Source organism: Arvicanthis niloticus, chromosome 4, assembly GCF_011762505.2.
Source record: "Arvicanthis niloticus isolate mArvNil1 chromosome 4, mArvNil1.pat.X, whole genome shotgun sequence".
NCBI classification, from domain to species: Eukaryota; Metazoa; Chordata; class Mammalia; order Rodentia; family Muridae; genus Arvicanthis; species Arvicanthis niloticus.
This window is the reverse complement of record NC_047661.1, coordinates 84,623,647-84,637,664: the sequence shown is the minus strand read 5'-3', so window position 1 is coordinate 84,637,664 and position 14,018 is coordinate 84,623,647. Positions and strand designations below refer to the sequence as shown.

Sequence of the window (14,018 nt, the reverse complement as noted above, 5' to 3'; positions counted from 1 at the left end):
CTCTGTTTTTCTTTTGGGGGATTATAATTCTGAAGCACAGGACACAGATTGAATGCATGAAGACATAAGCAATGATCTTTTAAAAGATGTTATCAATGACAAGACATGTATTTACGCTATAGCCCAGTCTAGTTTAGAATTCACTGTATAGCCTAGGCTACCCTCAAGCTTGCACTAATCCTCCTGCCTCAGCTTCTCAAGTGCTGGACTAGAAAGTACAAGCTGCCTTGTCTAGCTGTATATATCTAGCTGTTTGACTACAGTTCAAGCTGTTAAACAGATAACCTTGTTTTTATGGTTTTAAAAACTATATTCAAAATGTCTTTTCTTCTGAAAATGCCAAATAATACAAAAATAGACAAAAGTGAATACTAGAATTCTCTCCTCACATTTCTTAGGGTTAAATGCCTTTATTACCATGGTATGCACTCTTTTGGGTACTTTTCATTACACACATTAAAAAAAATCAGAGTACTGGATATGTGCATGTATGTCTGTATGCACATCTTTATGTTATGTATGTATATTATATGTGTGTGGGTATGTGCATAGGCTAGCATTTGTGTGTGTGTGTGTGTGTGTGTGTGTGTGTTTGTTTGTAGGTCAGAAGATAACTTGCCGGAGTCAATTCTATCCTTCCACCATGTGGGTCTCTGGATGGAACTTGAGTAGTCAAGTCTTGGAAACATGTACCTGTGCCCCATGAACCATCTTTCATGATAGTAGAAGCTTTTTAAAAGCCATGTTTTTAAGCTTTGGTCTAACCACTTGACAAGTTTAGTATCTTGGTCATTTTTAGGTGTACTGTTCAAGTGTTAAGTTATATTGATGCGAAACAGTATTTTGTCTTGCAAATCTCACACTCTAAACCCATTAAATAACAACTCTCTTTTGCTTCTCTTCCCACTCTTGCTAACAACCATTCTATGTTCTGCATCTATAAATCTGATTCATCTGACACTCACATAAGTGGAGGAAGCACAGAGCAGTTCTTCTCTAACAGGCTTACTTCATTTGGAGTAAGGGCTTCAAGGTTTATTCATAGCGTTTGCCCAAAATCCTTCCTATAAGGCTGCTTACTACTCCATGTGACGTCCACTTTATTTATCCTTTTATTACCTTAAAAAGCTTGTCTCTAATGAGTCTATAAACATAAGTGGGAAAATATCTTGAAAAGGAAATGTAATGGTTAGTATTAACTGTCCACTTGACAGGATCTAGTTACCTGGAGATGGGCCTTTGAGCAGTCCCATGGGCAATCATCTCTATTAGGTAAACTGATGTGGGAAGACAACTTAGTGTGGAAAGAACATCCTCTGACTCGGGATCCTGGGATGTATAACGTGAAGAAAGCACCACACTTGCAAATAGCCTTTGCTTCCTGAAAGCGGATGTAATGTGACCAGATACTTCAAGTTCCTCTACCTTGACTGTCCCACCATAATTGACTATATCTTGAACTATGATTCAGAAAAACAAAAACAAAATAAAACCCCCTTTTCCTTAAAGTTGCTTTTGTCATAGCAACAGGAAAAGAAACTAAGAGCAGAAGGAAGAAGTGAGGAATGAATTTTACTCAACTGGGAATGTGGTCAAATGGTAAAGTGTTTGCTTAGTATGCCTACATCATGGGTCCAACTCTTAAGAAAAAGAAAGATAAAGAAAGCAATTTCTGGGTCTCTGAGGTCTGTGGTCTGGATAGAGAAGATTCTGGACTGGGAAGCCAATCTAGAAGGGTTTTGCAATAGTTAGGATGACCAAAAGACCAAGGGTAGGTACTATGGAGATTGAAAAGGAGTGGATGAAACATCTGGAGACAAAATTATTTGACAGTAATTTGTTAGAAAGAGGGTGAGGGCAAAGCAAAAAGGGATTCTCAGATTTGTCATTTGTGAATTAGGTGGGTGAAAGATGTGGGCAACTAAGAGGAACCTTGAGAGCTTTATAGTGGCTGTTTGCTTAGTGCTTTGTTAATTTCTAAGCAAATAGCATTTGTCTTAGGGTTTCCATTGCTGTAAAGAGACACTATGACCAAGGCAACTCTTTTAAAGGACATTTATTGACGTTGGTTTACAGGTTCTGAGGCTCAGTCCATCACCATCAATGAGAAAAGTAATACAGATATGCTTAAATTTGGAAGCATGACTAAAGCTTTGTTCTAAGAGCTCTTTCAAAACAAAACAAAACAAAACAAAACAAAACAAAACAAAACAAAACAAAACAGTATTGTTTAGGACGTGTCAGATTGCATTTCTCCTACCAGAAACAGAAGGGAACAAATCAGAATAGCTTTCTATCTTCATGGAAAGTGGAGGAGACAATAAACATTTTAGGTAGTTGTATCATGAAGAAACTGACCGGGTATGGTGACACACACCTGTCATCTCAGTATTTGAAAAGTTGAGCCAGGAGGATTTCCAATTTGAGGCCAGCCTGAGCGGCACAGGGAGACTCTGATTTAGAAAACAAACCAACCAACCCGCCAACTAACTAAGCTAATCAAACCAAAGCAAATAATCAAACGTGGGGATAGTGGGGTGGGAATAATGGGAAAGGCCAGGAAGCAGTCAGGATGGAAGCGACTTAAGATTTCAAGAAAGGCCTCTTTTGACACGGTGACCCATGAGCGGGTCTAGAGGAAGGGAAAGTGGTGTGTGTGCTACTTGCCCACCCGAGAACGGGAGGAAGGGCGCACAAAAGATCCGTTAAACCCGAGACGTCTATTAGCCTGCAGTTTCGAGAGAGCGATCAAGCGAAGCCTCGGAGTTGGCATCCAGTTCAGGCTTCCACTTAAACCCGAGGAGACTCCCGTCACGCGCTCCGCACTGTGCTAAGCACCGGGGGCACAGACGTGACAGGGCTGTGCTAGCTTGCTAAAAGCCCGTCACGCTGTGTTCCCGGGCGCTGTCTGCGAGCACTGAGGGACCGTGGGAAAGGGTGCGCAGAGCGCAGACTTCGGCGTGGCTACAGCCGAGCTCGACCCAGGGAGCCGACTCGAGCCCCGGCGGCGACCGACTCGCGAGCTACGTCACAAAACGCGCCCCGGGCGCTCGATTCCGGAGGGGCGCCACGCGCCTAGTCCTTCAGAGCCGCGGGAGGCGGGCGGCGGGCGGCGGGCGGCGGGCAGCGCCCACCAAGGGCACGCGACGCCCTCTGCAGGCCGCAGGCGGCAACACACTGGTAGCCTAATCTTCCCTCGCTCTTCCCGCCTCTTCCTCAGGCTACATTTCCCCCCCACCCCGCCACAGAGTGTCAGCCTCCGACTTCCGTTCTTCCCCTCCGCCTCCAGGCGTGTCCGTGTCTTCTCGGGGAAATTGCCAATAAAGTTTTTCTCCTTCTCGCTCCCAGGAGCCCCGCCTCAATTCTAAGTATCGCGAGATCTGGAGGCGCGGCTACCATGGCGGCGGCGTTTGAAGCCCCAGCGGCCTTGACAACCTCCGAGTCCGCTATGGCGGCGGAGCGTGCGGCTGCGCCGGAGCAGGCTGCGGAGCCCACTCCCGCCTCCCCGTGGAACCTGCGGACGGCTCACGACATCGGCGGGCCGCGCACACGTACGGGGGACGTGGTACTGGCGGAGCCCGCGGACTTCGAGTCGCTGCTGCTGTCGCGGCCGGTGCTGGAGGGGCTGCGGGCGGCCGGCTTCGAGAGACCCTCTCCGGTGCAGCTCAAGGCCATCCCGCTGGGGCGCTGCGGGCTCGGTGAGGACCAGCCGTGGGGAGGGGACGGCGTGGCCCCGGAGAGCTCCGGGGCCGCGCCATTGCGGGGCTCGGTCAGGTTCTAGGCGCGCAATTGAATTTGAAGGTAGTAAAGGCTTTTTTAGCATGGAGTCCAAGTTGGAAAGCGGTAGAGATTCAGGGGGCAAGAGGCTGGAGAAATAGCTCGGTGGTTAAGATACTGAGCTATCAAGCACTCCTGCAGGTTTGAGAGTCAACTAAAAATACAGGCGGCAACTAGGTGCTCGTAGGGGAGAACCTACCTGTTCATTTCTCTTTTTCCCATATTTGGTATCTGGAGCTTCAGTGAATCTAGGTAATGATATATATATATATAATTTTTTTTTCTTCCTCAGATTTAATTGTTCAAGCTAAGTCTGGCACAGGAAAAACTTGTGTATTCTCCACCATTGCTCTGGACTCTCTTATTCTTGAAAACTACAGTACTCAGGTGAGTTTAACTCAGGATCCAGAAGGGTGTGTGTAGCACGTGGACTCTATGGAGAGTCATGAAAAACTAGTAACTCCTCGAGATGGTGAGTTTGATGAAGGGGAACCAAAGCACATGAAAGTTACAGAAGTAAACCAGATGGTAACATCGGTGAGTTGTGGTCAGGAATATCATTATTAGTATTTTAAATTTGGAATTTTCTGTAATAATTACATCTTGACTGTCAGTTGGAATCATACAATTAATTCTTTTACTTACTGACTAGATTGGAGTTAGACATAGAAGGTAAACGTTCTGGATTATATACTCTGCTGTGGCAGAAATTTCAGATGGTTCTTAAAGCCTTGTGTATGTGTTGTATTGATCTCTTACTTTTCTAGGTTGGCTTGGAATGGTTTTGAGATTGCCTTACTCAAATTAGTCGATTTGGGTTTGGGGGATTATTCTTTAAAAACTGTGTTCAGCCAGTGTTACATATAAATACTGCCTTAGGCACTGGGGATTAAACAGTGAATTAGATGTGACCCCTATGCTGTCTTCTGGACTGTTGTAGTGATGTCTGACTTCATTTTAAGTTCAAGGTGTGCCTTTTGTGATGATGGATCTTTACTAGTAGTTCCTTAAACCCAGGATTCTTATATTTGTTGACTGGAATCTTTGAGTTCTATGTCTACCAAACCCTGGGAGATACCGGGTATACTTTTTAAGGACATTGGCTAGTCTATTTGTGTGTTTGAGAGGTTTGGCTTTGTGATACTTGGCAGCAGATGAAATCCCAAACTTGAGTAAAATTTATATTTTTCATAAAGGTCTTTATATTGTTAAAATAATAAGTGTCTGTGTGTATCAAAGTAATACTATATAATAATTTTTTATAATTGGGAAAAATCAGAAGAAAAAAAGAGAATAAAGTAACAAAAACATGTACCTAGAGTTAAGGGACTTTTTAAAAAGTTTCATTTCCCAGTCTTTTTTTTTTTTTTTTTTTTTTTTGGTTTGTTTATTTTTAGTAGTTACATTGCAGTATGTTCTGTGTGGCTCTCAGGGCCTTTGGTACCTAACCTTTGGAGTTAGCTTTGAGATTCCTCTCACACACCTTTAATCCCAGCACTCGGGAAGCAGAGGCAGGCAGATCTACAGAGAGTTCAAGGATAGCCAGAACTGCTGCACAGAGAAACTGTCACTAAAACAACAATAAAGAGTACATACGTCTTTCTGCTGTTCTTCATGTATATCTCAGTACTTTTGAATTTGCAGTTTCTCTTCCTGAAGCGCTAGTGTGTCCCACAGCCAGCTCTGCTGTATATTTAGGTTTCTTCTCTAATGTGACTTCCTTATGGGGGCTCTTAAAATGTTTGTTTGTTTGAGGCAGGCACATATGGAATAGAAACCTGGAACATAGACCAGTCTTCAACTTGAGGCAACCCTGTCTCTGCTTCCAGGGTAGTAGAATCACCTGGGGATGCCAACACTCCTATATTTGTTTGTTTGTTGTTTGTTTTGTTTTTGGGGCAGAGTTTCTCTGTTTAACAGCTCTGGCTGTCTGGAACCCAATTTTGCAGACCAGCCTGGCCTGGGACTCATAGAGATTCAAAGTGCCTCTGCTTCTCACGTCCTGGAATTAAAGAGTGTACCACCATGCCTGGCCTAGTGGGTTCTTAATAAGTGTTAACTGAATAAATAAATGAGGTACTTTCTCTTATTTTAAAATAAAAAGTAGTGTGTCACAGTGAATGTATTACTCAAATGTATTCCTCTGACTTGTTAAAATAATGTTTTGCAATTTATTTTAGATTTTGATATTGGCTCCCACAAGAGAAATTGCTGTTCAGATACACTCTGTTATCACAGCCATTGGAATAAAAATGGAAGGATTAGAATGTCATGTCTTTATTGGAGGGACTCCATTATCACAAGACAAAACCAGACTTAAAAAGTGTCATATTGCTGTTGGATCTCCTGGTAAGTCATTAATACCTGTTGGTAGCTGAAGTTCTTGAAGAATAGAACAGTGAACATGACAATAAACAAACAGGAGTTTTGATGGTGGGAATAATTACTTTCAGCATAAATGAAGAGCATTAGACCAGAGAGACACATGACTGGGTTATCAGCAGAATCTGTTCATCTCCATTCTAAAGAGTGATGGAGAATACACATGGGATAGGCTTCTGAGACTTGAAGTGACTTTAGGAAACCTGTTTAAGCCATGGATTGAGGTTTCTTTTGCTGTTCTCTCTGCTAATTTGCTCATAAATCACTAGAATCAGAATCTAGGATTCAGTGCCATAGCATTCAAGTATTTTGATAGCAGTAATGTTTGTTTTCCATATTTATCAGTGATGAAAAGTGAGGGAAAGAAGAATGGATTCAGACAAGATGAAAACATAAGATTACTAAGATCATGAGTGGTATGTGATGGTACACTGTGAGGAAACTGAATATAACTGTGAATAACTGTGAATAAATATAGTAAAGCACTCCTGAGGTTTGTACAGATTTGATATGTCGTAAGTGTTTATGACAGGTTTGTTGTTTCCCTGCCATACAGGTAGAATTAAACAGCTCATAGAGCTTGACTACCTGAATCCGGGCAGTATCCGTCTCTTTATTCTTGACGAAGCAGATAAGCTTTTAGAAGAAGGCAGTTTCCAGGAACAAATAAAGTAAGAAAACTAACCTGTTTTTAAACATGTTGCACCAAAGCATTTGTCTTTAGCTTTTCCAGGTAGTGTTTGCTGTCTGCATAGTTTTCATGGTGTATGTTTTCCTATGTTTTTCCAGTTGGATTTACTCCTCATTACCTGCCAGTAAACAGATGTTGGCAGTATCTGCTACTTACCCTGAAGTTTTGGCTAATGCTTTGACAAGGTATATGAGAGATCCCACTTTTGTAAGATTGAATCCCAGTGATCCAAGTCTCATAGGTATGTATAGGTTTTACGTTACTAGTTTGTGATGTCCTGGAGCTTTCCCTGGTCTCATTGGCTATTTCCACATCATAGTTGCTATTGGAATTTACCAGATGTATTTGTTTTAACTGGGACTCTTGACTTCTTTATAGGTTTGAAGCAGTACTACCAAGTTGTCAATTCTTATCCTTTGGCTCATAAGATTTTTGAGGAAAAGACTCTGCACTTACAGGAACTTTTTAGTAAAGTCCCATTTAATCAAGCGTTGGTGTTTTCTAATTTGCACAGCAGGTAATATATATATATATAACTTAATCTAGGGAACTTAAAAACTAAAGAATAGGTATGGGGCAGTAGTTGAAAGTCGTAAGTCTTCTTTTCTTTTGTTTGTAGAGCTCAACATTTGGCTGATATCCTGTCTTCTAAAGGTTTTCCTACTGAATGCATTTCAGGCAAGTTCAGCACATGCTTTTGTTTAATGTATTGCCTTGAAGCCTTCCATGTCAAGAGAGAAAAAAACATCACATCTCAAATTGTCTCCAGAGTGTGAGGTTGCACTCATCATGTCAGTCTCCTGGTTTTTTTGTTTTTTTCCTTTTTTTTGTGTGTGTATGTTTGTTTTGAAGGAGTAACTTGGTGTATAGTAACAATTTAGTAATTTTAGAAAATCAGTGATCAGAAATACTTAAATTTTTATATAAAATCTGAGTTATATTTACATTGTCTTGAAATATAGTTTGTTTCTTCAATATAATCAAACTATTAAAATGCTAGAAGTTAAAGAAGGTATGGTGTTGCCTGTACTCTAGAGTCAAAGGCAGGAAGGTCATGGGTTTAAGACCATATTTGCGTACGTTAAGTTTTAGGCCAGCATAGGCTGCATAGAAAACAAGCTAAGACTAGCTGAGTTTTGATCTGTCTTCTCCACTCCCTACTCCCTACCATCAGACTTGGTCTTTTATATGTAAGTGGTCTCCTACTGGCTGTACCTCTGGCCTGTGAATTGACTTAATGCATTGTCTGTGGAAGGCAAAGTGACTCATTTCATCCACAGAGTTTATTAATTGCTGGGTTAATAGAAAAGACTTAAAGCAATTTTTGGTCAATGAGATCCTTTGTTTTATATGTTGTAGTGTAATTTAGCTGGAATATGCTCAGTATTGGGGAGACTATTTCTTAATGAGCTGATAGCTTAACTCTGGATCACATTTCAGAACCAGATTTGTGGGCTGTAGAAAGGGTTCAGTGTTAAAAGCCCTTCCTGTGCAATCCTGTGCACAGGAATTTGGATCTCAGCATCCATATGACAAGCCAAGTAGTATTCTTGCTCCTGGGGATCTGATGCCCTCTCCTAGCCTCTGTGTGCATAGGCACATGCAGCTGCATACAGTCAGACACAGACACAAGCACACACAGACTCACAGATCTTAAAAACAAGATTTGTAAATAGTTAGGAGGAACATTTACTGTCAGATACATAGCACATACAGACTCACAAAGCTTTAAAAAAGAATTGTAAAGAATTGGGAAGAACATTTTTCTTCTAATCATTTAAAATTGATATTTGATTTTCAAATTAATAATCTAAATCATACTTTGAAAAATATGGACTTTAGATTTTAGTACTCAAATTTGCACAGAACAGAATTAACTGGTTGGTATTTTTTTTAAAACATTAAAACTGGAAATTATGATTCTTGCTTATTGTGGATTTGATAAATATATCTTAGCTTAAGTTTTTGTTGATGTTTTGAGATGGGATCTACAGAGTCTATGCTGGCCTTGAACTCTGGCTTTTTCTACTTCAGCCTCTTGAATGTTAGGATGACATAGCAAGTGTATGCCACTGTATCTGCTTCGCTTAGGTGTTTTTAAAATGACTTTTTTGGGGGGTGGGGTCTTTTTAGGTAACATGAATCAGAATCAGCGCCTTGATGCTATGGCTAAACTGAAGCAGTTTCATTGCAGAGTCCTCATTTCTACAGATTTGGTAAATCTCCTACTTGATTTGGGTGACTGTTGATCTTGTCATGCGTTGTTATCAGATTGCTGTCCTGTTTCATGTAGGTACCTAACAAGTATCTAACCCTAAACCTTAACCCCTAACCCTAACCCCCTAATCCCCTAACCCCCTAACCCTAAAAAGTACCAGAGATAAAAGTTATCTTTCTAGATCTGGGGAAAGTGCTTTTTAAAAAATGTCTTTAATGTTTAATATTTGTTTTGAAATAAGTTTAGTCCTAGTTACTAGAAATAGATTCTTTCTTTGAATCCTAAATATTTGCCCATTTTAAATTTGGCTTTTGGTTATATCAGAAGGGCATACATAGTGTGCATTAGTAGCCATCCTGTAATTAATACAAACAATTATCTTTAAGACTTCCCGTGGGATTGATGCGGAGAAGGTGAATCTAGTTGTAAATCTGGATGTGCCGTTAGACTGGGAGACTTACATGCATCGGATTGGCAGAGCTGGCCGTTTTGGTAAGGAACAAGGAAGTTTGGTGCTTTAATAAGAAGACTGATATGAAAGGTACTTGGACTATTGTTTCTGTGGAAATGAGTTACTATGTCATTCCTTATTCTTAGGTACATTGGGGCTGACAGTGACCTACTGTTGTAGAGGGGAAGAAGAAAATATGATGATGAAAATTGCCCAGAAATGTAATATCAACCTTCTCCCTTTACCAGGTATGTGTTTGTTTCCTTTTGACATTCTTTTACTATTATATTTATTATTGCTTATTATTTTGAGGCAGGGTCTCTTTATGTAGCTCTGGCTGTCCTAGAACCCACTATTTAGACCAGGTTGGTTTTAAACTCACAGAGATCTCCTCTCCTTTGTCTCCTGAATGCTGGGATTAAAGATGTACACTACCATGCCCATTAGTCAAAAGTTTTGACATTCTTATAGTTGTAGTGATAATATAGGCATATTAAAAACGATAGCATCTACTGTATGTGTTCATTCATTAATTCTTACCACTAGCCTGTGAAGTACACAGTATTGCTAATCTGTGTCTTATAGACTAGGCATACTTTAACATGTAGGTTAAGTAAAAGTGTTAACAACTGATAAGTAGAGATTTCAAGCTAACTACTTGACACATGAAAAATATTCTACTGTATAGTTATGAGCTTTGCACTTTTATTTTATTTTTGAGACAGCCTTACTATGTAGCCTTGCCTGGCCTGGCACATAATGTTTAGACCAGACTGGCTTCTAGCTCACAAAGATTCACCTGCCTGTAGTGCTGGGATTAAAGGTGTACACTACCATGCCTGGGCTGAGAATGTTCTTATTCTTTTATGTAGATCCTATTCCTCCTGGCCTGATGGAAGACTGCTTGGAGTGGGATGTGGAAGTTAAAGCTATGATGCGTCCTTGTAGCTCACCAAGTATATCTACCCAGTCCCCCAGAAAGCAAGTTCAAAAACTAGAGAGAGCCTTCCAGTCTCAAAGAACTCCTGGTAACCAGGTGCCTTCCCCCAGAACTACTTCTGTATCTACACTCTCAGCCAAATCAAAACACAGCAAACAAAAGCTTCCTGTGAAAAGCCACTCAGAGTGTGGAATCATAGAAAAGGCAGCTCCACCACAAGAGTTGGGCTGTACCACACAGCTGGAAGAGCAAGTTAAGAATTCTGTTCAGACCTCTATTGAGGACTCCTCCAGTAACAGCCAGCATCAGGCCAAAGATACCTCACCTGGGTCACTCCCTAAAATTCCTTGTCTGTCTTCTTTTAAAGTCCATCAGCCATGTACTTTGACTTTTGCAGAACTGGTAGAAGATTATGAGCACTATATTAAAGAGGGGTTAGAGAAACCTGTGGAAATTATCCGGCACTACACAGGACCCGAGGCTCAGACTGTGAATCCTCAGAATGGCTTTGTGAGAAATAGGGTTTCTGAAGATAGAGCACAGATGTTGGTGAGTAGTAGCCAGTCTGGAGACTCAGAGAGTGACAGCGATTCTTGCAGCTCAAGGACTTCTTCCCAGAGCAAAGGCAATAAGTCTTACCTGGAAGGCTCTTCAGACACTCAGTTGAAAGACTCTGAGTGTACTCCTGTGGGCGGCCCTCTCTCTTTGGAACAAGTTCAGAATGGAAACGAGACCTCGACTCAAGTGGAGTATCAAGAATCCCCTGAAACCCAGGTAAAGGCAAGGCATAAAGAAGGAGCTAACCAAAGGTCTAAGCAAAGTCGGAGAAACCCACCTCGGCGCTCCTCTTACAGAGTACAGACAGCACCCCAGGAAGAGGGCTGGTATGACTGTCGCAGGGAAACAAATGTGAGTTTTTCTGATACCTACCAGGATTATGAGGAGTACTGGAGAGCATATTACAGGGCGTGGCAAGAGTATTATGCTGCGGCTTCCCATTCATACTATTGGAATGCTCAGAGACACCCGAGCTGGATGGCTGCCTATCATATGAATACAGTGTATCTACAAGAGATGATGCGTGGTAACCAGTGAGGTTAGCATGTGCCTGAGACTACTGACTGTCAACAGATAATTGGATATGCATTCTTCACTGAGAGCAAGTGGGGTTTGGTGGCATTTTGGAGGAACTTGAGAGGACTTGAGGCTTTCTACTGGGGCACAACTATTTTTCAGATTATTTTTAGAACTTGGATCTAAAGACCCCCAAGGTGCCACTTCATGTAGGCTGTTCCCAAAAGAAATCTTTAAAAAGGTGACTTATGCCACTCCTTACTTAAGAAACAAAATAAAAACAGTTAAAATTTGAATGTAATGTCAGTCTATTCTGTTGAGTTTCTTACAGAAGGATTGCACTACATTTTCTTTATTTTAAATAGACTTATGTGTAGAGCATTCTACCCGTATGTATGCCTGCAGGCCAGAAGAGGGCACCAGATCTCATAGATAGTTATGAGCCAGCATATGATTGCTGGGAATTGAACTTCACTCTAAAACTCTTCTTAGTGCTCTTAACTTCTGAGCCATCTCTCCAGGACGTGTATTGCATTTCTCTATTGCTGCATTTTTGTGGAAATTTTATCATGGTAGATCCTTGATGTTTAGGCAGGAAGGAATTTTTTTAATGTTCTCTGCTTCCAGTGGTAGTTTTGTTAGCCATGAAAACAGGTTTAGGTAAATGTGCTGAGTGCTTTCTGTTCATCTTCCTGACGAAGCTGTGAAAACACCCATTTCACTGTATTAAGTAGGTCAGCGTTGTCTGTGGTTACCTTCTGCTTATGTAAGGGGTAGCTTGTCCTCTTGTGTCTTGGGTTCTAAGCCTTTTAGAAGCTATAGACAGGTTGACTCCAGAAAATTTCTCATTTCTTAGTGGGATTTTGAACAGAATTTCAAAGGGCCCATAGGTCCTCAGAAGTGTATTTATGCAACCCTGGTTGAGACTTGACCTGGGTTGCATAGATGCAGACCTACTACTTTGCTGCTGGTAGACTAATGGAAGGTTCTAGCTCTTGAGTGTTTAGTGTTTGATGGAAGATGAGTTCATTCTGTTCTGAATCGTCCCATAGTATGTCCTAATCTTGTTAATCTGTGTTAGAGAATTTTCTTTTCTTTTTTTTTTTCCTCTTTTTTTTTTTCTTGAATACTAGGATCTAAGGAGATCTATCATTTTTCTGAGATGGTAGTACCTCTAAAATGATTTAGAAAAGTTAGGTTAAGCATTCTGTAGTCACTAAACTTCTCAGTCTGGGATCTTGCTGTGAACTGGCATTTAGGTAAGAGAATCTCTTATGTATTGAGCAGTCTAGACACTTTAAAAAAGGAAAGTTCTTCACTGTGTATATACAGCAGTGTAGACTCTTTATCCTAATGTCAGCAGATACCCATTGCCATTGTCATTTAATAAGGAATGTTCCTAGGATATATATACACTTAAACTGCTCAGCTTGGATTTCGGTGATTTGGCATGGTCATAAGTGGACATATCTATACTATACATGTGTTGTGAAGTTACATGAAATAATTTAGCAAACCTAGATTAGGTCCAATGTATTACTAAGATTTAGAGATTTTAATTTCACACTTAAATAAGGTCTTGTTGTTACTATGTAATTGAACTTAACCTCTTTCTACTCTTTTCCCCCCACAACAGAGTCAACTTCACAGTTTGTCACTGCTAGAGGATTTTAATTAGGATACTACAGCATCTTAATTAGGGATGAAGCTACCCTTTAGACTTGAAATTAATTGGGATTCTCTCTAGGTTTGTTTTGTGTTTGCTTCCCCTCCCCTTTTTTCTTTTGCTAGAAAATTACTTTAGTTATTCCAAAGAATAATTTACATTCTCTAGTTACCAAAAGAAACAGGTTTCTCCAAGATCTCTCTACATGTTTAACAATGAAGGCCTAATACAAGCTTCATATATGAACAGGGCTGGAGAGAGCTGGTAAGCACACTTGCCACCAAACTTGATGACTGCAGCTTGAGCTCCACAGGAACTTCCTGCAGGTTCTCTCTCAGTGCCAGGGACACACTCTACCTCACACACTAAATGGAAAATAAAACCCCCAAGTCCAGATTGTAAGTATATGAATTAAAGGTTTAGAAAATAGAGGCACTTTGAGCATATGTATGTTCATGGAGGGGCTGAGGGATTTAATTTCCTTGGATGTAGTGGTAGCTGCAGAGGTGAAAGTAGAGGTCATTACTATTGTGCATGGCTTACTGTGTGGGAGAAGCATCACAGAACTGTCAGGCTAGGCATGTGTCCACATAATCTCTTCAGAACCATGGTTTACAGGAAAGCCAGTTGAGAACTCTCTCATGAAAAGAAAGTTGGTCCTGGTTAAGACTTTACCTACTTGTAAACCTTGCACCAGTCATCTAACCTCTCAAAATCCAGCCTTTTCAATAAAACGAGACATTGGATTAGACTTTTAGGGTTCCTTGTAAGATTTAGTTTTTATATGATTCATAATGAGAAAGTATTTTATGAGGATAA

The 14,018-nt window shown here is 40.8% G+C and overlaps 1 protein-coding gene across 1 annotated transcript; it reads left to right on the top strand.

The window, feature by feature from the left end:
* Positions 1-3,085: 3,085 nt before the first annotated feature.
* On the top strand, positions 3,086-11,829 carry Ddx20 (DEAD-box helicase 20). Its single transcript, XM_034501143.1, has 11 exons — positions 3,086-3,698; positions 4,070-4,164; positions 5,958-6,126; positions 6,716-6,830; positions 6,949-7,091; positions 7,229-7,367; positions 7,470-7,528; positions 8,984-9,066; positions 9,455-9,560; positions 9,666-9,767; positions 10,392-11,829. The coding sequence occupies exons 1-11, from the start codon at positions 3,398-3,400 to the stop codon at positions 11,552-11,554; spliced, it is 2,475 nt and encodes an 824-aa protein (XP_034357034.1). The 5' UTR covers positions 3,086-3,397; the 3' UTR covers positions 11,555-11,829.
* Positions 11,830-14,018: the final 2,189 nt, after the last annotated feature.